General features: G+C 39.1%; 1 protein-coding gene and 1 pseudogene across 2 annotated transcripts in view; one reads left to right on the top strand and one right to left on the bottom strand.

The window, feature by feature from the left end:
* Nucleotides 1-23415, top strand: part of PCNX2 (pecanex 2) — a 289788-nt gene that overhangs the window by 30723 nt on the left and 235650 nt on the right. For both annotated transcript variants that reach the window (XM_038533888.1, XM_038533889.1), the window contains exons 3-8: nt 169-289; nt 962-998; nt 12048-13346; nt 18147-18294; nt 18434-18579; nt 20550-20643. In XM_038533888.1, the coding sequence (XP_038389816.1) occupies nt 169-289; nt 962-998; nt 12048-13346; nt 18147-18294; nt 18434-18579; nt 20550-20643 (1845 nt within the window). The remainder of the gene's footprint in view (nt 1-168; nt 290-961; nt 999-12047; nt 13347-18146; nt 18295-18433; nt 18580-20549; nt 20644-23415) is intronic.
* Nucleotides 10053-11835, bottom strand: LOC100683337 (annotated as a pseudogene).

The following is a 23415-nucleotide window of genomic DNA, read 5'->3' on the forward strand; positions in this document are numbered from 1 at the left end:
GGGCATGTCTTATTTTAAAGCAATATTTATTATTCTCCCTTAAGAACAAAATCTGTATACAGTGAATATTACAAAATAGAATCTGGGGAAAGGAATTGGTTTGGGATGAATTGAAGGCATAGTTCTATTTGATAACATCACTGCTTTTGTGTTTTTTACATACATTAGCAATAACAGACAGATTAACAATGGCAAAAAAGAAGAGCCTCATCGAAACCTCTCCACACCTCCCCTCCGCTGCAGCTCCAGAGGGCAAAGTTTAAACTCTCATCACTCATCTGGGCCACTGGTCAGTGTGTTTTTCTCTTTCATTCTGTACTTGTTGTGTAGTGTTGATCCCGTCTAGAATGGGAACATGCAAGGGTAGCAATACTGCCCTTGTGCTTGTGGTGTACCACATCTCACAGTGTGTAGTGACCCCAGGGGAGTCCTTGAACCATGAGATAAACACCAGTCGTGTGCTGGAAGCAGCTCCTCCCCGCCCCTCCTCTGCCAGCTGCCTGCCACTCTGGCCAAAAGAACCTATCAGCAGATCTTGACAGCCCCCACCCTGTCTGTCATTAATTCACCATATTTGCCATGTCTTCCCCTGGAATCAATGGCGCCACTCGACATTAAATCACACCTCTCTCCTGGGAAGTCAATAAATCCCCTTTGCTCTAGATTAACCTTATTGGGCAGTACAAAATAGCACATTCTTCTCTCTCCTTTTTACTTTCTTAATTATCAAACACCCTTTAATCACAGTACAGTGGTCTTGCTTGAATATCTACATGTACCTATATTTTGTATTTATTTTTGCTATCCATTTTATTAGAAACTTTTGCAGCATGGACACTGTGTAGTCTCTTCCCCATGTGCCATTTGGAAAACTAGTAGCTGCTGCTCCATGTCTGCTGACTGCCTGGAGATGGGCACTGAGCTGAGTCATATATTGATTTTTGTTCTTCCATTTATTTAGGAGTTGCCGGCCCAGGAAACAGTGGAAGATCTCAAAGGTAGAGTATTTATTATCACCACTTAATATTTTATCACAGCATTATCTTCAGTGAAGTGATAAAGAATTTTTTTGTGAAACAGAATGCAGGTGAATTAATTCAAAATATGAACTGTGCCTAACACTGCATAGTTTTATTTCATCTTAATTCTTCAACTCTTTTTTTTTTTAATTTTTATTTATTTATGATAGTCACAGAGAGAGAGAGAGAGGCAGAGACACAGGCAGAGGGAGAAGCAGGCTCCATGCACCGGGAGCCCGACATGGGATTCGATCCCGGGTCTCCAGGATCGCGCCCTGGGCCAAAGGCAGGCGCTAAACCGCTGCGCCACCCAGGGATCCCAATTCTTCAACTCTTAATTTTGATTTTTTCTCATCAGAATTTGTACATTGTGTCTAATTTTAAATTGTAGTATTTTATTGGATCATAAGTTATTGTCCTTTCTCCAGTTTGTGCTTATCTCATACGGCTCAGAGTAGCAGATAAAAAACAGGATATATTCACCATTAATGTACAAACTTTTTATTCTAGTACTCACACTGAAAAAGGACAGAGGAAATGATATTGCATTCTGTATACTGCATTTCCTTCAGGTTACAAATTTTTTTTCTGGGAACTTTCTCTTAAGCCCTCAGATTTTTATTTTCCTTTTCCACAAAGATTTCATTTTATTATCTTTTGATTGCCTTCAGAAAATTGAGAAAAGAGTTTTTGGAGACCTGAATTAACTACTGCTTTTCTCTGCAATTCTATTTTTTTGTAGTGCTACTACAAAGAGAAATTTAGGCTCTATTTAAATTTTGAAAGTAGTGTAAAATTTTATTTTCAAGAAAACAGCTGAAGTTAGCACTTGAGTAGGAAAATCTAAAAAGAAGTTTCTTTTGTCATTACTTAGCTAAATTCTATGATAATAATGTATAAAGGATTATTCAAATTCTTTTTTTTCTATTACTACTACCAAAATGAAGTGACCATTAAATTTCAAATATTTTGGGATCCCTGGGTGGCGTAGCGGTTTGGCGCCTGCCTTTGGCCCAGGGCGCGATCCTGGAGACCCGGGATCGAATCCCACGTCGGGCTCCCGGTGCATGGAACCTGCTTCTCCCTCTGCCTGTGTCTCTGCCTCATTCTCTCTCTCTCTCTGTGACTATCACAAATAAATAAAAATTAAAAAAAATTTTCAAATATTTTAGTTACACACAAGTTTTCGTAACAGTATTATTTTATGTCTAGTTATACACACACACACGCATGCATTATTTTGTTCTATTAGACTACTTATTCCAGATCAAGCTATAAACACCATTACTTTACATCCTTTCAATGTCTGTTCTGGTCTTTTGACTTCACCATTCCAATTGAAACAATTCCTTCCTTCCTTTCTTGTACTAGGAATTACAGTGGAGATTTTGCATGTATCATTTCAGTCTGAGTCATAACAAGTCAACTGTACAGGTGGCATTTAGGCACACAACTGACTGCTAAACCCAATGTTTTTTCAACAACACTGCACTGAAACAATTTTTTTTCTTAGACCAATCTCATAATACACTATCCTAGTATTCAATTCTTTTCATTGTTAAAAGGTACAATCGCATTCTTTTTGTAACAGGTCTATTCAGATATAATTCAGATGCCATAAAATTCACCCATTCAAAGTATATAATTCAAGGGCTTTTAGTATATTCACAGAGCTGTATGTCCATCATCACAATAAATTTCAGAATATTTTCAATACCTTGAAAAGAAACCTGATTGCTTAGTCATATTCCTCAATCTTCCCATCTTTTCCAACCCCAGGCTACCACCAATGTATTTTCTGTCTATGGATTTGCCCATTCTGGACATTTCATCTAATGTGTGATCTCTTGTGACTGGCTCCTTTCAATGAGCATTATGTTTTCACAGTTTATTTAGGTTGTAGCTGTACCAATGCTTCATTTCATTTCATTGCTAAATTATACTCCTTTAAATGGCTATACCATGTTTTATTTATCCATTTATCAGTTGATGGACTTTGGGATCTTTGCACTTTTTGGCTATTATAAATAATACTTCACTGGACAATCATTGTAGAGTTGTTGTGTGGAAAATGTTTTTTATTTTCTTGGATATATACCTAAGACTGGCATTGTTGAGTCATAAAGTAACTCTCTGTTTCACCATTCAAGGATCTACCAGATTGTTTTAGAAAGCAGGTGCATCATTTTATATTCCCATCATCAATATATGAAGGCCACAATTTCTCCACATCTTTGATGACACTTGTTATTGACTGTGTTTGAATATAACCATTCTAGTGGGTGGGGTGTGGTATCTCACATGGCTTGGATTTGCATGAAATTAGTCATATTTCTAATGACAAATGATATTGATGTTTCATCATCATCGTCTTTAGAGAAATGTCTATTCAAGTCTTTTGCCCCCTTTTTAATCAGATTGTCTTTTTATTGAGGAGTTGTAAGAATTCTTTATATATTTTAGATACAAGTCCTTGATTAGATATATTTGCAAATATTTTCTCCCACTCCGTGGGTTGACTTGTCACTTTCTTATTGAGATCCTTTAAAGTGTAGAAGTTTTAATTTTCATGAAGTCCACTGTATTGTTTTTTGTTGTTATTGTTGCTTGGGCTTTTGGTGTCGTGTGTAAGAAACCATTGCTGAATCTGAGATCATGAAGATTCATTCCTATTTTTTATTTTAAGAGTTTTATAGTGTTAACTCTTGTAATCAGGTCTATGATCCATTTTGAATTAATTTTTGTGTATGATGTGAAGTAAGGGTCTGACTCGATTCTTTTAATGTTTATTTGTTGTCCAGGATCATTCATTGAACAGACTACTTCCCACTTCCCTCCCCCCACTAACTCATCCTGCTGTCCTGTTGAAAATCAATTGTCCATACATATAAGGGTTTATTTTTGGACTTTCTTTTCTGTTCTTTCGGTCTATATATCTACCATTATGCCATCATCGCACCATCTTGATTACAGTAGCTATGTAATAAGCTTTGAAATTGGGAACTGTGAGTCCTCCAACTTATTTTGCTTATTCTGGGTCTTGTATATTTTCATGTGAACTCTCAATTTCTGAAAAAAAGACAGCTGGGATATTGATAAAAATTATATTAAATCTGTAGATAAATTTGAGGAGAATTGCTATCTTAACAATATTACGTTTTCCAATCCATGAACTCGGGATGTCTTTTCATTTATTTGGATCTTTGGATTCTTTTGACAATATTTTGTAGTCCTCAGTGCATGTATTTTGTACTCTTGTTAAATTTATTACTAAGTATTTTATTTTTTTAGATGCTGTTAAAATGGTATTTTCTTAATTTCATTTTAGCTTGTCTATTGCTAATGTATGGAAATAGAATTGATTTTTGAACATGGATTTTATATTGTACAAACTTCCTGAATGTCTATTAGTTCTAATAGTTCTTTAGTGGATTCCTTAGGATTTTCTATGTACAGAATGATATCATCTGTGAACAGAGATCTTTTACTTTACTTCCCTTTCCAATCTAGTTGCCTTTTATTTCTTTTTCTTGAGTAAGTGCCCTGTGTACAATTTCCATTACAATGTTTTTTGATGTTGTGAGAGTGGACATCATTGCCTTGTTTCAGATCTTATGGGGAAAGCATTAGGTCTTTCACCATTACATATGATGTTAGTTTTGAGTGTTTCATAAATAGCCTGTATCAGGTTGAAGAAATTCTCTTCCAATCTTAGTTTGTTGAATGTTTTTTTCATGAGAGGGTACTGGATTTTGTCAAAAGCTTTTTTTTTTTTTTTTTTTTTTTTTTTTTTTTTTTTTTACAACTATTGACATAATCATTTAGTTTTTGCCATGGTGTTTTTCTTAACATATATATTTTTTAGTAATATAGTATGTTTTTATAGTTAAAGTGTCAAGGATAGAAAACAAATGACTATATTTGGTTAGATTTCATTGCTAAGCAATATGTTGGGGGAGTCATTTTAGGCCAACTATTTTTCTTGGTTTTCCAGGTAGGAAATTCATTTTGCCATTTTTGCTTAGGGTTAAGCTGGTACTGAGATATGACATGCTAATTTATTCACAAAAGATCCACTTATAGGCCACAGTATGGCTTTATTTTTTTATATGTAATAAGTTGTGGGCGACCAACTTTCTTCTCTTGGCTTTCATAATAGTGCATTTTCCTGAATCTCTTCCCTCTCAGTGTTCTTTGATTGATCCTCCTCTGTTGTTTGACATCTAAATGCTGGAGTACCCTTGGTTTTGGTCTTTGGCCCCTTTTCTCTTCTCTAGATACCAGGTCTCCCTTGACAATCTCATATCTAGCTTTAAATACCATCTATATGATTATGTGTGTAAATCTATTTCTTCAGTGTTGACCTCTGTCTGGATTTCAGTCTCATGCATCCAGCTGCTTACACTTATTTCCTCCTGGATAAGATGTCTAATAGTCATATTAAATGGATCACCACTCGATCTCTCAATTGCTATCTCTAAATCTGTATCTCCTCTGGTTTTCTCCTTATCAATAAACACTCGTACCACCAATCTCATTATCAAAGCTTTAAAATCAAGTTCTCATTGGTTTATCTGTCCCTCACTACCCTTAGCTTCCATCTATCATCAAGTCCTGTCAATTCTACTCCAAAACATATTTTATTTTTATTTTTTTTTATACTTTATTTATTTATTTATTTTTTATTGGTGTTCAATTTACTAACATACAGAATAACACCCAGTGCCCGTCACCCATTCACTCCCACCCCCCGCCCTTCTCCCCTTCTACCACCCCTAGTTCGTTTCCCAGAGTTAGCAGTCTTTACGTTCTGTCTCCCTTTCTGATATTTCCCACACACACCAGTGAGAATGGGGAAAATTAACAAGGCAGGAAACCACAAATGTTGGAGAGGATGCGGAGAAAAGGGAACCCTCTTACACTGTTGGTGGGAATGTGAACTGGTGCAGCCACTCTCCAAAACATATTTTAAATTTATATATTTCTCTCCATGTCCACCACAACCACCCAAGTCCAAAACACCATTATTCATCAACTGTAATAGCCTCTTCCCCTATCTCTCTTCTTCAATTTTTTTTCTCTATAAAGAAGAGGTCTTTTTTCTTTAAGGTTTTATCCATTTATTCATGAAACACACACACACACACACACACACAGAGAGAGGCAGAGAGATAGGCAGAGGGAGAAGCAGGCTCTCTGTGGGGAATCCGACGTGAGACTTGATCCCAGGAATTACAACCTGGGCCAAAGGCAGATGCTCAATCACTGAGCCACCCAGGTGTCCCAAGAAAAGGTCTTGTAGTGCCCTTCTCTTCTTCCGATTTTCTCATGCTTCACCACAGTCTACCCCTCATGCAGGAGGCAGGGTTATTTTTTAAAAACCTAATTCAGGTCATGTGCTCCTTTGAAAAACTTCTTCAGGGTTCAAATTATTCATAGAATAAAACTTAAGCTCCATACTTTTCTTTTATATTTTGGACCCTGCTGGCCTTGCTGATCTTTCTTCCTCTCCTTCTCCCTTCACCTTTTCTACTCCAGCTTCATTGACATTTTCTCTCTTTCTCAAACGTGCCAAACGAGTTCCCATCACAGGGTCTTTGCATTAAATCCATATTTGTTTTAAAACCTGGGGTACTCTTTCCTCTCATCTTGTATGTCAGGAAATGGTCCCATTGGCTTGCTATCTGTACAATCACAGTGGTGTGGTATGGGAGGTAGTGAAGCAATAAAAATGCCTTATGAATATGTCCTATAGATCCAACCCAATGTCCTGTTCCTCAGGCCCTGCCTGGTAGTTTGGATTCCTCCTGCAATATTTTCATTCATTTTCAACAAGTGTACTTGATATTGAGTAGTCATGGAAAGCCTCTTTGATGAGACAACATCCAAGTTGAGATCTGGATGGCAAAGTAAAAGAGCCATCTACATAGATAGAGGGGCCATGTGAGGGAGTAGAGGATTGTCAGATTAGGACTCAGAGGATCTGGGCTGTAGTCCCAGCTCCATCGGTAGCATGGTGAACTTGGACAAGTTTCTTGACTCTTCTGTTCTTCTATTTCCATGGAAAAGTATCTGCTCTGTACAGTAGGAAAACCTGCATAGGATTGCTACAAAGTAGAATAATCTTCGTTATCATCAACCAACATTCTTGGGTGTGGATAAGATAATTGGCTAGTTTCTTTGGAGGATTTGATGAGTATGAACTATGGTTGTTTTCTAGAACTCTGTACAGTCCAGTTAGGAAGATAATTTAAATCTATATAAATAAAGCTATAGTTTAAAAAGTTTATGGTAAGTAAAATTTATTTCTACAGACATTAATTGCTTAAAGGAGTGCAGAAGAGAGCTTATTTCTGGTTTAGGTGATCATGAGAAATTACATGTTGAAGGAGGGATATGAAAAAGACCTTGAATGAGGTCTTTAGTGGGTGAGGAGAAAGAACATTCCTAGTGGGAGACTTAAGTCCAGAGTTTGCACTAGAATCAAAGGTCTTCTGACTAGAGTAGTGGAGGGCAGGGCCTCTCAATTCTTTCTACCAAAGTACCCCTGAAGGCAGAGGAGAGTGAGTTCTAGGGCTTGTTCTAGGGCTCCTTGTGCCCCCAGAGAATACTCTTCATGATAGTGAATGAAAACTGAGGCTACTTACTGGTTGAATGATCATAAGGCTAGGTAAGAAAGAACAACCAAAAGATTACCCCAGGGTTTTAAGCATAAGAGGCTTAAAGAGTGGTGGGGTCATTAACAGATACAGGGAAGCTGGAAGAAGGATGAAACTCACTTTCAGCCACCGTCATAAGTATAAATGATTACAGATAAAATTCAGACATGTTTTGAAAATATATGAGTCACGTCAGAAATGTGAGGTTCTTATTGTCCTCAGGTCAAGGCCCCAGCAAGCCCATTGCCAAGTCCTTGGCCTAGCACTTTCCATGTCTTTCCTTGTAGATCCTCATCGCAGCCTTAAGAGGATAGTATAATTAATTCCATTTTACAGATAGGAGGTTGAAGATTAGAGCAGTGGTTCTCCACTGGCAGGTTTTTCTCCCAAAGAATGTTTGATAATATCTGAAGGCATTTTCCATTGTCATAAGTGAGAACAGAGTTACAACTGGCATCGAGTAGGTAGAGGCCAGAGATGCTGCTAAACATCTTTCAATGCATAGGACAGCCCCCACAGCAAAGATTTATTTGGTCCAAAATGTCAATAGCACCACAGTTGAGGATCTTGGTTTAGAGGGATTAGATAACTTGTCCAAGGTAACATAACTAGTTAGTAGAAGAGCCAGGACCTTTCTGATAATAAGTCTCAAACATGATATTGAAATCAGTCTGCCTCCCAAAGCCACAAAACAGCAAAATCTAAAAGTCTGAATTATTATTTTAAATGCAGAGATTTTTTCTTTAAAAAAATTTATTTCATATTATACACACATTAAGAAAAGACTGGGGCAAAGATTTTATCATTTGTTTGCTTTTTACATCATGTTAGCTCCTTCAGCTAAGATGGTTTTCCCTTGTTATCAAATAATGCAATTCTCTTTTATGAATTTATTCCTCTTTCAGGGATTCAGAATCAAGATTTATAAGAAGACTAGTGGGCCTGAAAGATTTGATACAAATGTTGTCAGACTGAGTGTTTGGGAGTGGAAAGATCCTGGGAGGAGAGAAAACTATTAATGAAAAAGTAACAAGCAGGTTAACTTCTACCATGCAACATTCCAGGGGCTCTGCAGAAGGTTCCACCACTTAGATTTTTCCCCTCATGTACTTCATAGTTAGAAAAGACTTTTTCCTTACTAAACAAAGTGAATTTATTAAAAAGTAATTCAGCTTTCCACTTATACTTATCAGTAACCTAAGTCCCAAATTAGAAGACCTGATCAACACGGGATGATGATGGCCAAGACAAATCCAATGATGAAATTTTATAGTAGGTAAATGTATGATTTTCATAAATTTTTTTTCCAATTGAATACAGATTGTTAATGTCTCTTTCAGTTCAAGGGACCCAAATAGAGAGCACCTGTAAAGAAAGGTAAGCTAAGGGGATAAAGAAACCATAAGGAATAGAGAATCCAGGGTAAGGGAGGAGGCTATGGACTTTTCTGTCTTCGGCATCCTCACCAAATTATCTACAAGTTTTTTACATTGGATTTACTTGTATATCTTGAAACTTTCTCACTAAAATCATGCTCCACTACCTACCAAGTTTCAAGTCCAATATGGTGTCTTAGGTTACAACAAATGTTTCTAGGACACCAGTGAGTTCATCTGTGAGTGGTAAATAGGAAAATGAAGTCAGTGTAACATGGAATTGTTCTGGTTCGTTGGCATGGGGTTCTGGGATAGCAGAAGTAAAATTTTCACCTTTAGCAAAAAAGGAGAAAGTTTTCAGTTATTGCAGCTCTATTTTTAGAGAAATAAAGAGTGTCTGCACCTGGGCTCTTCCCCAGAGAGACACACCCTCAGTCTTGCTTGACTCTGGGCCACAGCAGGTTGCACTTCCTCCAGGGCTCAGAGCTCAGAAGAGTCAGAAGAGACTCTTTTGTTCTGCACTCAGAAGCAAGTATTTCCATTTTATTGTTTCTGTGCATTTTAACATCCCCTGAGGAGCCTCTACCACATGTTGAATTGCCGATCTGCCTGGCTGTTCAGGTTCTCTCTGGAGGTACAAATTACAGCTCTTATTAGCACTTTGGTTATAAAGATTGTACAAGTTTTGAGAGGCTTATCCCTAAGCTTACTTTTACTCTAAGCTCTGTTCTTATTAATGAACATTTTTGCAGAATGCATCATTTTTCAGGAACATGTATCTTGTGTTAATGGAAAAATCCTGTACTTTACACTTAGTGGGTACTTAATAAATGCTGACAGATGACTTATTAATTAACTATATCACAAGAGTTTTAAAAAGTGATCCCAAGGAATTATTGTGTTGACAATTAACCAAATTATAGGAATTTAGCAAGATATCTGACTTCTCTAGAATATAAAATCTTTAAGTTATTTTAATTTGCATGCTATATTTATCACTACTGTTTTAGAGAAACAGAAGCTAACTTTACAATTTCAAAGACTGATGAACAATCATCCATTAGTTCTTGAAGCTTAGTAACAAAACTACTTATTTTTCAAACCACTTAACAATTGTAAGAATCTCCTGGTCATGAAATGCATATCCAATAAACTGTAGTCCTACTGGCAATCCTTGGTTTGAGAGGGCCATAGGGATGGATGCTCACTGCTGGCAATCCTGCCATATTTATAGCCTGTGTAAAAATATTATCCTGGGCGCTTCGTGTTCTGTTGTCTTCTTTAATGAACTCTAGGTATGGGACAGCCTCACTTAATGTGGTGGGAGTCAGCAAGACATCTACTCCAGAGTTAAAAACATTCACAAAATCATTAGCAATGAGTTGTCTCACTTTCTGGGCCTTAATGAAATAATTCTTATAGTTTTCTTTCAATAAGAAAAAATTTCCTGAGAAAATTCTTCCTCTCACCGCATCATTAAACCCTTCTCGCCGGGTTGCAGCATACATGGCTTCAGTAGACACATTGATGTCACATCTGTGGCCATATTCTAGCCCATCAAATCTTGCCGTATTTGATGCCACTTCTGATGTACACAATACATGGTAGCAGACAATTGAGTAACTGGGATGGGGCAGGGACTCTTCAATTATTTTGGCCCCCTCAGACTCAAAGAAGTTAGCAGCTTTGGACCAAAGAGATTGCACTTCACTTGATAGTTCTGCAGTAAGATATTCCTTTGGGATTCCTATACATAGTTTATTCACATCTATCAAACTGGGAAGTGTAAATGGTTTAACAGGATCTTGAATTGTGGTAGAATCTTTGGGGTCATGCCCAGCTAGCATACTCAACACAACTTCTGCATCATCCATACATCTGGTTAAGATTCCACATCCATTGAATTCACTAGGGGAATGAGACCATGATGAGAACCTAAGCCATAGCTTGGTTTGAAACCAACAACCCCGTAGTGGGCAGCTGGATTTCTGGTGGATCCTCTTATATCTGGTCCTAAAGCCGCAGAGCTTGTAAATGCTGCTACTGCTGCCATGCTCCCTCCTGAGCTTCCTCCAGTTATAAGCCAGTTTGAATCCTCATTCTCACCATGGGCCTTGTGCTTCGTCTTTTCTCTATATTGTTTTGAATAACTCCAGGTTTTTTTAACTGGTCCAAATACACCATCTGTGCTTCCAGATCTCATTGCAAACTCATCTAAATTTGTTTTTCCCATCAGGACAGCTCCCTGATCCAACAACTTCTGAACTATGTAGCATGGTGATACGTAACCTTTCAGCATGTTTGATGCACATGTTATCTCAATGCCTGGCGTGTTAAAGTTGTCTCTTACTGGGATCCCTGGGTGGCGCAGCGGTTCGGCGCCTGCCTTTGGCCCAGGGCGCGATCCTGGAGACCCAGGATCGAATCCCACATCAGGCTCCCAGTGCATGGAGCCTGCTTCTCCCTCTGCCTATGTCTCTGCCTCTCTCTCTCTCTCTCTCTCTCTGTGACTATCATAAATAAATAAAAATTTAAAAAAAAAAATAAAGTTGTCTCTTACTGCAATAGAAACTCCATCTAAATCCCCAAGTGAATGACCTTTCTTGTTCTTTTCTCCAATTCTTCAGCTTGCTTTAAGGCTACCTCTTCTGATACAGTAATGCATGCATTTAGAAACTTGGTCTTCTTGTTAAGGGAGAGACATTTTTGACAGAGCTCTGTTGGAGTAATTTGGCCTTGTTTCAGTGCTGCAGAAACTTCTTGGAGGGTTTGGCCCAGCATGGTCCTTGTGCCCAGTCTGCCACCACAGGGCCCAGGTGACAAGAAATGCAGAGATTTTAAGAGCAATTTCACAGTGGGGGTGATATTTTAAAAATAAGCATCCAATCACATGCGTTGCTAGAGCTACTTTTAGCTTTGTTATTATGAGGTCTTGCCCTGGGACATTATTCGTCTGTTTCAGGAATTAATAAAGTTCCTGCTGTTTATTTCAGGTGTCATTCTCTCCGAAGACCAAGCTGTAGCACCAGTGTCATCTACCTCACCTGGTATTAAAAGGGAAAGCTTACCGGCTTGTGAAGAGGACGTGCCAGAAACCACGACCACGCCAGCAGTACCCATGAAACCAGTTGTGGCAGAAACTCGAATCAGTGGTAAAGGGAAGGAGAGAGGAGGCAAGGGGCAGCCCCCTTTCCGCCACAGATCTGAGGGTGGCTTAGTTGAGAAAGAAGCCTTGAAAAAGTTGCCACACTTGTCTTTGTCTCAGTATGACTTATTAGAAACAGATGTTTCTTTCCAGCCTTGGGGGAGTGAGAATTCAGTTCTAAGTCCAGAACCTGTGATCTATGCCCAGGGCTCCTTACGGGAACGGTTGCAGAGCCAATCACCTCCAGACAGCCTGAGCAGCAGCTGCCCTCAGTGCAACACTGTTATTGCCAGACCTGTGCACGAGCCACTGGATGCCTCCCGGCAGGTGGACCCAACCATGAACCAGGAAGTGGACTACTCGGACAGTGAGGTAGCTGTCACTCTTATCGATACTTCTCAGCCTGGAGACCCACTGAGTCTGCATGAACCCATTAAAATCGTCATCACCATGAGCAGTACCCCCAACTCCATGACAGACTTGGAAAGCTCCCTCCACCTGAAGGTCATTGGCACCGAGAGGGCCGGTTTAAAGTCCGATGCTGAGCCAGCTGCCCTGGAGGTGGCCAGTCCTCCCAACACAGAGCAGATGAGAATTCCTGTCATCACCCTTGAGCTCTCTGAGGATGGGGGAGGGGGTGCTATGTGTCCTGAAGGCAATGGAAGTGACAGGACCCCAGAGAGATTGATGGTGGAAGCATCATCCAATCAGTGTTCCGGCTATGAATCTGGGGAGGGGGGCCATGCCACAAAGGATGGCAGTCCTTCCCCAGGAGATTGCTGTGAAACAACTTCTCCATTCACTCCTCAAGTGGTCCCTGAGTCTGAGGGGGTAAGGGATAGCCAGGCTAACCTTGATCCATCATCTTGTAAAACTAGCCATGAAAAGAGACATACCCGGGTTCTCAGTGTGGACAGTGGGACAGATGTCTTCTTGAGCAAAAGTTCCACAGAAGTGATTAATGATAAAGAAAAAACAATGCCAACTTCCAAATCTGACCTAGAGGCTAAGGAAGGACAAATACCAAATGAATCCAACTTCCTAGAATTTGTCTCCCTATTAGAATCAATCAATACTTCCAAGCTGGCAGCATCCAACCAAAGGAATGGCTCAGCAGAGCAGAACAAAGACAGTGGGCTCCTTGGAGGTACGCTTCCACATCAGTTCTATCATGATGACACAAAGAAGGCAGTCCGTATCTTCATGAGCTTCTGTGATTTGGTTTTGCAAATAGCAGAATATTGGGTCATTACTGCTTGGTGGCGTTATTGATAATTGCCAGATGTGCCAATACTAAGCTGTGTGTTGAGCTTATATTAACATTGGCTTACTCTGGCAGGAAATTTAAGGCATAGTAATGAATGTTTGGCTTCCCTAGAAGGTAATAATATTTATTTCCAAGGAAATAAGCAATTGTATTTTATCACCATGACAAGAACTCACAGTAGATTTCTCTCCCTCTATGGAATAGATGCATTCTGGGAAAGTACATTATGGTTTGCCCCCAGAAGGTCCTCATCTACACTATTTTGTCACCATAATTAGTAACAGCAGTGCCTTTCACCCTTAGAGGTGTTCCCAGTTGGAACAATAAATTATATAGTTACTTTCATCTTCATTTGTTTACACTTCATAGAACCTTATGCTATGGGTACTATTATTTCTCTTTTGCAGATGAAGCTCAGAGAGCTTCCCAAGTTAGTCTAGGAGAAGTACCAGAACTGAGCTTTAATCCCAGGTAATCTTGATCCAGAGCCAGTGTTCCTACAAAGTATATTTCCTTTATGAATGTAAGATTCATTTCTTTTCAGGTTGCTTAATATCTCTGGGCTTAATATCCTGACTGGTAAAAGGATGTTACTGGACTAGAGTTTTTACTTTTACTCTTCTTCGTTTAGCTTTAAATGTCCATGTTCCTGTGATTTCTTAGTACGTTTCTGCCTATTTATCTGACAAAATAGTGGCTATATGGTAGGATTGCTTGCTGGCAGTTGTATTGCACATGGCAGCTCATTTTCTTTGTTGGAGCTCGTAGCGCTTAGTGCTAAAATTGTCCCTTTGCTGCCGGCTGTTCCCTGCTCCCTGGGACAGCCAGCGGCCCCTCTGGCTCCATGTTGGCAACTACCAGCAATTTGCTCATTTCTTTTGCTTTTCCGGTACTCTGCCAAAAGGATTGCTGTGCTTGCTAATTGGTTCACCTTTGCTTAAAAACACATTAAGTTTGGGTATTTAACTTATGTAAAGTGAATAATCTTCACTTTACTATGTCTATATATCTAAGATTTTGCATATACAGTAATAATAAGAAAGATCCAGGTAAACATTTTAATAAGCCCAGGCGGTACAAGAAAGTACTGGTTACTTTGAGATAAAAATCTTTCTGATATTGGACCTGGATGTTCATCTGTTTTATGTAAATACTTGTGAATCTAGATTAGCACTGTCCAACAGCAGCTTCTGCAGTGATGAGAATATCCCATATCTACTTGTCCAGGACAGCAGCCACTAGCCACATGTACCTGTCAAACACTTGAAATGGGGATTGTGCAGCTGAGCAACTGAATTTTTAATGTTATTGAATTTAAATAGCCACATGTGGCTACTGGCTACTATACTGGACAGCTCTGATCCATACATGTGTGTCTTCCCAGGAAGCAGTGGGTATGATGGACAGAACACTTGCTTTAGGACCTCCAAGCCCATGGCCAAATTTTGGTTTTGCAGTACCAGCTGGGTGAGGTTCAACAACTTACTAAACCTACCTGAGTCTCAGTGTCTTCAATAAAGCAAGAATAACAGTATGTTACAGATTTACTATGAAGATTCAATTGGGAAAATATGTAATAAGTCTTGACCCTTCATCAATTTCAGCCTTTTATTCTGAATTTCCCCTCAGGCCACATGTAAGGTTTATTGATTTGTCACTTAAGTTTCTGCTCTTCTTAAATTTTTCGGCCAATCACATTCTACCTGAATGGTGTATAAAATTGGAAATCTAGGAGTATGCAAAGAAATATGGATGCTCTAAGGTTTACTATGGAAAGAAACAGGCTTGGTTGTAAGGAACTGCAGGTACATCAGGGAGGGAGGAGCTGGAGGGGATTCTGTGCCTCTTCCAGGAAAGGACAGAGGTTTTTAATTGAAGGATGAAAGAGAAGAATGTAACTCTTTTAGTTCTTGGAAGGCAAGAACTAAAGGTGGCAAATTTGATCTGTTTCAGGGGTACCTTAAGTCTGTGAGATCGATAATATCTTCTTGCTTCTGCTCCTCATAATAATTTTTTATGTGTTGTAATCTAAAAACCCAATTTCAGAGTGTATTTCTAAAACAACATGCCAGTGTTGAATGATATCGGCAGTCCAGGCAATATGTCCTCATCTTTCTCCTGCTTCAAAGTGAAATAATGTTTGACTGTTATGTGATTGTAAGATCCATGATTTCCCAGTTCTCTTTATGGAATTCTTATATTACTAACCCAGGTTCTCTCTGCAAGGGGCTTTATGATTATGTTCAGGCTTTGGGTATATACTAAGGTTCTGGGCTCTGGAAAACCATACGCTTATCAGAAGTCTTTAAAACTGTATTTTCATTTTGTTTTGTTTTATTACACTTTTATTTTACTTTGTGGGAATAAACAAAGACCAATCAAATGACAAGAAACAAGGCTATTATTCAGAGCTTGCTATAACAAGGGAGTCAGCCTCTATTTCCTATGTTTTGGCAGAGACTCAAAGGCAAGCAGAGGAGTGGGAAAGCTTCATAGTGGACAGAAAGAAGGCTTCAGGTTTGCTTTGACCAGAGGCTGGGAAGCAAAGGCAGGCTAATTAGAGCATCCTGTGTGATTGATTATGGGAACATATTTGACTTTCTCTGGTTGGAAGGGACAAAAATTAGGGAAGCTCTTAGTAATTAATCAGGTCCTGGCCATTTGGGGCCAATTATTACAGAGGTTATTGTTTGACTTCCCAGACTGTTCACTAGAACTAATGATCTGACTTCCTGCAAGTCTGATTTATACATAGTATGTTGGCTTCCTGGGCTAGTTGTTGTAAATTGTCGGTCAGCATTCTATTTTTATATGTATCATCTGGCCACTACCTATTTCATATTCAGTGTCTTCCAGAATTTCTATGAAAATAATCATGAATGTATGCAGAGATGATTTTTGAAGAATTATCCAAAGTTTGGAAAAATTGGAGCAACCTAAATGTACAACAATAGGGGTCTAGTTCGGTAAATTATGCTGTATCAATGTACTATTACATAACTATCATTTTTAGATGATATAGAAGAATATCTAATCTCATTTAATATTTATAATACTTTAACATAAATATAAAGTCATAAAAGACATCTATTTTATGACTTAATTTTTTATAAAACAAAAAAAGTATACATTCATAGAAAAAAAGACTGGTGTGGTATATATCAAACTGGTTCCTGTATCAGCATGGTGAGGTTAAGAGTGATTTAAATTTTTTTCTTTTCTCTAGTTTTAAATCATATACAATTGATGTGTACCACTTTTATAGAACAGAAAATTCCTATAATGTGTTATTTTAAAGGGGAAAAGGAAAACAAATAGTCCATATGTTGATATATGTAATGTACCCATTTAAGAGAAGGAGAGACTAAAATATGAGACAGACACCTGAACAAATGAGTCCAGATACTTGTAACGTGAAGAGGTAGAGTGATCTGCCTTTGCCTTTCTGTAATTTTGTGTGCAATATGATCACTGGCCAAAGCTACTTGTTATGATAGCACTTTCTCACAAATGTGTTTTTTGAAAACTGAAAACTTCTATCTTGACAAGCTGTCAAATGAAAGGCAAACATTTTTGTATCAAAGAAATTCTAATGGTAGTTTCACAGATGTGCTGGGAATATTTATCTTTAGGACTCACATAGAAGCCAGCAATGTTTCTCTTGAAGTCTGAGGATGAAAACTTTGTTGTATACATAATGATGTGATTTATACCCCGGGGAAACTAACATAATTTTACTTTTTGAGGGCCCAGACAGATCTTGGTGGGCTTCCCGAACAGCATGTCTTGAAAGGGCCTGTAGGTTCAAACCACTCACTTCTGTTCTTGAGACAATTTATTCAGAAGATAACTCTTGGTATCTTTGGTCTTGGGAATAGAGTGATCATTGTAACCCTAAAAGTGGCTATTGGGGTATATCCTCAGACAACAAAGGGCTGCCCCTTAGGGGTGGATTCCATTGTGCATAATAGTGTAAGCTAAGCCTCTTATTTTGACCAGTGATTTAAGGAGGATTGTAAAAACTCCAATGACCAATCTGTACCTACTAATTTTGGCATTCTTATTCACCTTAAAATGTTCTCAGGACAAGTAGTAAGTGTAGTGTCCTACTGTGTCTTCCACAGGGCCAAGTATACAGTGCCAAGTCAACTATGCCTAATGAGTGTCTATTTTATGAAGGGACTGACTCTACCTTTACCTTGAAAATCCAGACATGGAGATGAGTGAGAAGAAATGATTGATAAGATTTTAAAGTGGTGGATGGCACCTTGCTCTAAACTAGGCAGATTTATTTATGAAATTTATTTTTCATCTGATGCAGTCCATTTATGCATTGAGAACCTTTTAGCCCCAAGTAATCTAAATGGGTGATTTTCAACCAGCTAAGTGGTCACTGGAGTTATTTTAAGGGAATCCCAGCATCTGCACATACAGTAGATAGTTTCCATAGATGTCTAAATAACTAGTCTCCAATATATATGCACTTAGGTTTTTTTTTAATATATTTAGGTACTTTCATACTTAGCAAAATTAAAATTTACTTAAACACATTCTAAATTCATTGGAGCTATGTTGATTTTTCTGTCTATCCTTGTTTCAGTTTTGGTAATTTATTTCCAAGTGCTTTCACATTACTTTCTTTTCTAACATTATGCTAACACACAAAGCAATGTTTTTCAGATAACTGCTCCCATGAGAAAAAGGAGGAAATCCAAGAAAGTGAAAAGCCTAATGGACACAATTCCAAGCATGGAAAACCGGACATGCAAAGTCAAGATCACACTAGTACCAGCCCCGTGCTCACTGAGCCTGCCAAGATTACGACCCTGTGAGCATAACTTACTTAACTTAGCTTCGTATTGCTGCAAAGTGTGAAGCAGCTTCATTTTAGTAGCTGCTTCTTTTAATGATTTGTTAGGGATAAGGAGGAGTTCCTAATAGTTTTTGAAACTTCTATATATGTTAAGTTTCCAGGGCAATAGACAAAGACAAATTATCTACAGGGTAACTTCCCAGCAAGATAGTTCTGTCTTGCAAGTCATCAGTGGGCCTGAAACATCTGTGCAAGATGAGATGTCTGTGGATGCTATGCATGTCTTCATTGATGAACACGGTAAGTCTTTAGAGCTCTTCACTAATGAGGAAGAAGGGATAAAGTTGGAGGCTTTCTCATACCCTTGTGATCTCTTAGCCTCAGTACTAGACTTTGAAACAGGAAGACTTAGGCTTATGATTGCTCACAAATAATGTTCTTAGAGCAGAGGGTGCTCCCTTCTGCATGTAGAGCCTTTGCATGTAGCATGTCTCTGTGCCTACTTTAATTCTAAAGATAGCTCTCCAGGAAAATCTTTCATAGACTTCCCAGACTTAATCAGATTCTTAAGCTTTTTGCTCTCTGAACACCCTGTCCATTTTCTTCTTTGATATTACTATAGCTTCTGATTATTCATTGACTTATAATTTGATTAATGATATTGTTCCCCTTACAACTGAACTTTAGGAAAGCAATGCCTAGGACCTAGTAAATATTTCTTGGGACCCAGTAAATATTTTCTTGTTGAAAATCTGACCTTGATATATATTTTTGGTGCCTTGTTATAAAAAGGATTTAAAGTAGAAAAAGAAAGAAAGAGAAGGGAGGAAGGGAGACAGAAAAAAGAAAGAAAGGGAAGAAAGAAGGAATTAATTGGCAAGTTCAAAGTTCTATAGATAAGGGATATAGGTCCTTGTCTTTTGAAGCTAAGTCTTTGGCTTAAATCCCTTATAGATCAATTAATGTTCGTTGTTTTACTTTCAAAAGGATTCTAGTTTGGATACTGAATTATATGGCCACCCTTTGTATAGATCAGTAGTTTACGGTTTGATATGCTTTTGCATCTGCAGACATACAAAACAGTTTTTTGCATTATGAAGAACAACACTAACATTTATATCAGAGCCTGGTGGGGTGGGGGGTGCTGTGGTTGTCTTATAATGTGTCTCTTGGTGGGAGGAGCCTTAAATTGAGGTTCAGTCCTTCAGCTCACATTCCAGCTGCTTGTAACCGACGTAGTTAATTATGCCCCTGTGTCACCTGAAGAAGGTACTCCTAAAACCTCTTCTGGGGAGAGACCATTTACATTTACAAAGTGAACTGATTTTCACACCTCAATACCCTGAACCTCTTTAGCAGGCTAATTTAACTCTGCAAATTAATTCCATCTCTTGCTTTTCCTCATTACCAGGCTGACACGCCAGTCAGCGTGCGGTGCCACTGCTCATCTGCGAATTCCAAGGTGGGGATAGTCTCGTGTGCTTCCCCGATCAAAACCACATGCTTGATAAGCCTTTTTCTTTGCACATGATACAAAAAACACTCAGTTACGGCATACTCAGATTATACTGACACATGCTGAAAACATGCAAAACAATGAATTGAAGAGAATACAGCTGACCCTTGAACAACAGGGGTTTCAACTGTGGCAGGTCCACTTATACATGGGGTACAGTAAATACAGTGCAGTACTGTAAATGTATTTTCTTTTCCTTATGACTTTCTTAATAATGTTTTCTTTTCTCTGGATTACTTTATTATAAGAATACAATATATAAAACATGTAAAATTCAATATATAAAACATGTAACATTCAAACTATCTGCTGATTGACTTTATGTGACGGTAAGGCTTCTGGTCAACTAGCGTGCAGTAGCATGTTAGTAGTTAAGTTTTGGGAGAGTCAAAAGTTATATATGGGTTTTCAACTATGTGGGTGGTCATTGCCTCTGACCTCCAAGTTGTCCAAGGGTCAAATGTATATAAAAATGAATTAAGAGATGGTGCAAATTAGTTGATGAAAAGCAATTAAGTAATAGGTAACTGAGGCAAAGTCGTCTAAGCATATTTTTAGAGAGGTAGATCAAGAAGATATTCTTAGTTAAGTTACACATTCTTTGAAAAAATATAAAGAAGGGATCTAGATTACCAATGATTATTATTAAAACAGCCCAAAATGAGTTCTCTCTAACTTAAAAAAAAAATAAGCTGAAATGATCATGGATCAATAATTTTCTAATATTTTCTGCTGACATCTCATGATTTTCTAGGGGAAATTAGATCTTGTTATTTAAAGTCCGGAAATCAGAAAGAAGGCCCTTTACAGCATCAGCCATCAAATTATGACAGTTTCTCTCATGCTCGGTAAGTGGAGGTCTGGTTTCAGGTTTGGGAGCTGTCGCATTGCTGGGGGACATGTAAATTACTCTGACTGTAAATGAAGTGAGGATCCTGGTGTAGAATGAATGTGTTAATCCATTTGTAGGTGTCAAAGCATGTGGGTTTTTCTTGAGAGGAAAAGAAAATCTAATGTAGAAGAAGAATAAAAAATAAACCGAACTGTTTTATAATAGCTGCATCCAAAAATGAATATAAACATGTAAATACAAATAGGAATCCTATGCAAACAATAGTGCTCCCTTCAGATAAAATAGTGATGCAGCTCCAGAACATGTTCTTAAATTTGTTTTGAGGAAAGGACCAGAAATATAGTTCTCATCCATGCTAGTGAAGGCAGGCGTTTTTGTAGATAGGTAATGTAAACATTTGTTCTATTTTCCTTCCTTCAGAATGTATTGAATAACTTTCTAAATTCTGTTAAGCTGATATTAAATTAGCTTGTATATTTGGAACATACCCGGATTGATGGCATCATTGGGCAAGCTGTAAATCTTACTAATGATGGACTGAATTCATTATTTTTTTTATTTTTATTTTTATTTTTATTTTTTTATTTATTCATAGAGATGCAGAGAGAGAGAGAGAGAGAGGCAGAGACACAGGCAGAGGGAGAAGCAGGCTCCATGCAGGGAGCCTGACGTGGGACTCGAGCCAGGGTCCCCAGGATCACGCCCTGGGCTGCAGGCGGCGCTAAACCGCTGCGCCACCGGGGCTGCCCTGAATTCATTATTTTTTCTGGACTTCAAGATTCTCTTTTTTTATGATTTATTTATTTTAGAGAGAAGGAGAGCACATGTGTGCGTGTACACACATGTGTGAGCAGGGGGAAGGGCAGAGGAAAAGAATCTCAAGCGGACTCCTGGATGAGTGGGGGGCTGGGTGGCACTCAGTCTCGTGACCCTGAGATCATGACCTGATCCCCAAAGAGTCAGATGCTGAGCCACCCAGGTGCCCCTGGACTTCAAGATGCTTTGAGGATAATCCATGTGGACACACTTCAGTTGCTTGCTCTAAGTACATTTTTCATGTACATTTTGTTAGAATTGTATGTATACTTGAAGTCTTATGGGAGTCTTTTGTGGTGTGATTGGAATGCCTTAGGCTTCGTCTCTGGAGAGTTCAAAGGGAGTTATAGGAGCCTTAATTCCAGATCCTGTGGTTTAGTGCTCCTTCCCAAGATCAAAGTTTCCTTAAAGGATATGCCCAGGAAATTCAAGGAGGGCCTAGAAGAAAGTTAGTCTTTGTCCTTGAAGTCTGGTCTCTAGGTGGAATTTTGTTGTGTGCTAGCCGTAGGTGTTCTGTCACTGTTGTCACTGCTGCAGAAGGAGCTGACGTTGGCCATCCTGGAAGATCTGATGGGCGCTGTAGGTGGTGGCTCTCCCAGGCCACACCAACTGGGCCCCGACCCTGAAGCAGTCTGCTGTGTCCAGAGCCACTCTGATGGGGAAATGGGCATGCTCTCCATCGCTTCCACGTCTTCCACTCTTCTAATAAAAATAGACAGAAAACAAAATTCTTCTTCTGTAGCCAAGAAACATCCAGTCTCCCAAGAGGAGAGGGAGGTTTGCTGTCCGCATCTCAGCCCCAGCCGCTGGGACATTTACCTACAGTGACTTGATGGACTTAGGGATCTAGAATGGCAGCTTTCTTAGACCAAATGTTTAATTCTGTGTGAACACAGCTTTGAGAGCTGTCACAGTATTCTGCAGTCCTCTATTGCAAGCTGTAGTGTTCTTAAACTAAATATAGAACAATTATAAGCCCCGTATCTTCTCCCAAAATGAAATTATGAGATTTCCTTATTTTGATTTTCCTGGATAAATGTGCTTTACTTTCCCCTTCGGTAAATACTTTCATTGTGTTTGCCGGGAATGCCTGGTAGCATAAGGTCACATATCCAGAGGCTTAAAAAATTAAAAATGTACAGTGTGCAAATCAGAATCAGAGCAAATGTCTGTATTGTTTCCAGTGGGCCCCACCTTCCTAGGCCATGCCACTTGTAGAGGGACCCTTTCACTCCTGTTCTCCCCTCAAGTGCTCTCTCTTTATTAAATTTTCCCAAAGTCTTGTTTCTTTCATTTCCCCTGCATTTCTTCCCCAGATTAGAGGTCTTTTGTGACCTGCCCTCCATTTCTAGAGCTGCCTGGGCTTCAGTTTGCTGTAGGGCATTTACAAGGAGGGCGAGAGCTTTCTGCCAGGTGAGACTGTGGCTGCACGGTACTGCTGGGGCTGCTAACCAAGTTTGTGCTGAGCGCCCCTGCGAAGCCATGTAGGGAGTCTTGGGTCAGTCCTTCCTGAGCTCTGCCTTTTCATCTACGTGCCACAGTTAGACCTACTTCCTGCTGCACAGGAGAGAATCCGTGTCGAAGAGGGGGCACCACTGTGGGAATTCTGTTTCATCTAACTGAGAAACCCTGTAGATGATTTCAGGGATGTGGTTTCTCCTTCTCCCTCACCCTCCCATTCCTGTGTTTTGACACCACTCTCAAACACCCCACTCTGGGGTGGGGAGATGCCTATAGTAGACCCTTCTCATTCAAGTCCAGCGAGGACAGCATGCTTCTCCCATAAAAACCCCAATATAAGTCTTATTGAGTCTGATTGGTTCTGACTGTGCCATGTTCCCTGAGCCCAATCACCAAGGCACTTATAATTCCAGCTCTGCTGGAATTATAAGTTCCCCCAGAGACAGTTTGGGAGTGGCTCTTCAGAGGGAACTTTGGATGGATGGATGTG

Source organism: Canis lupus, chromosome 4, assembly GCF_011100685.1.
Source record: "Canis lupus familiaris isolate Mischka breed German Shepherd chromosome 4, alternate assembly UU_Cfam_GSD_1.0, whole genome shotgun sequence".
Lineage (NCBI taxonomy): Eukaryota > Metazoa > Chordata > Mammalia > Carnivora > Canidae > Canis > Canis lupus.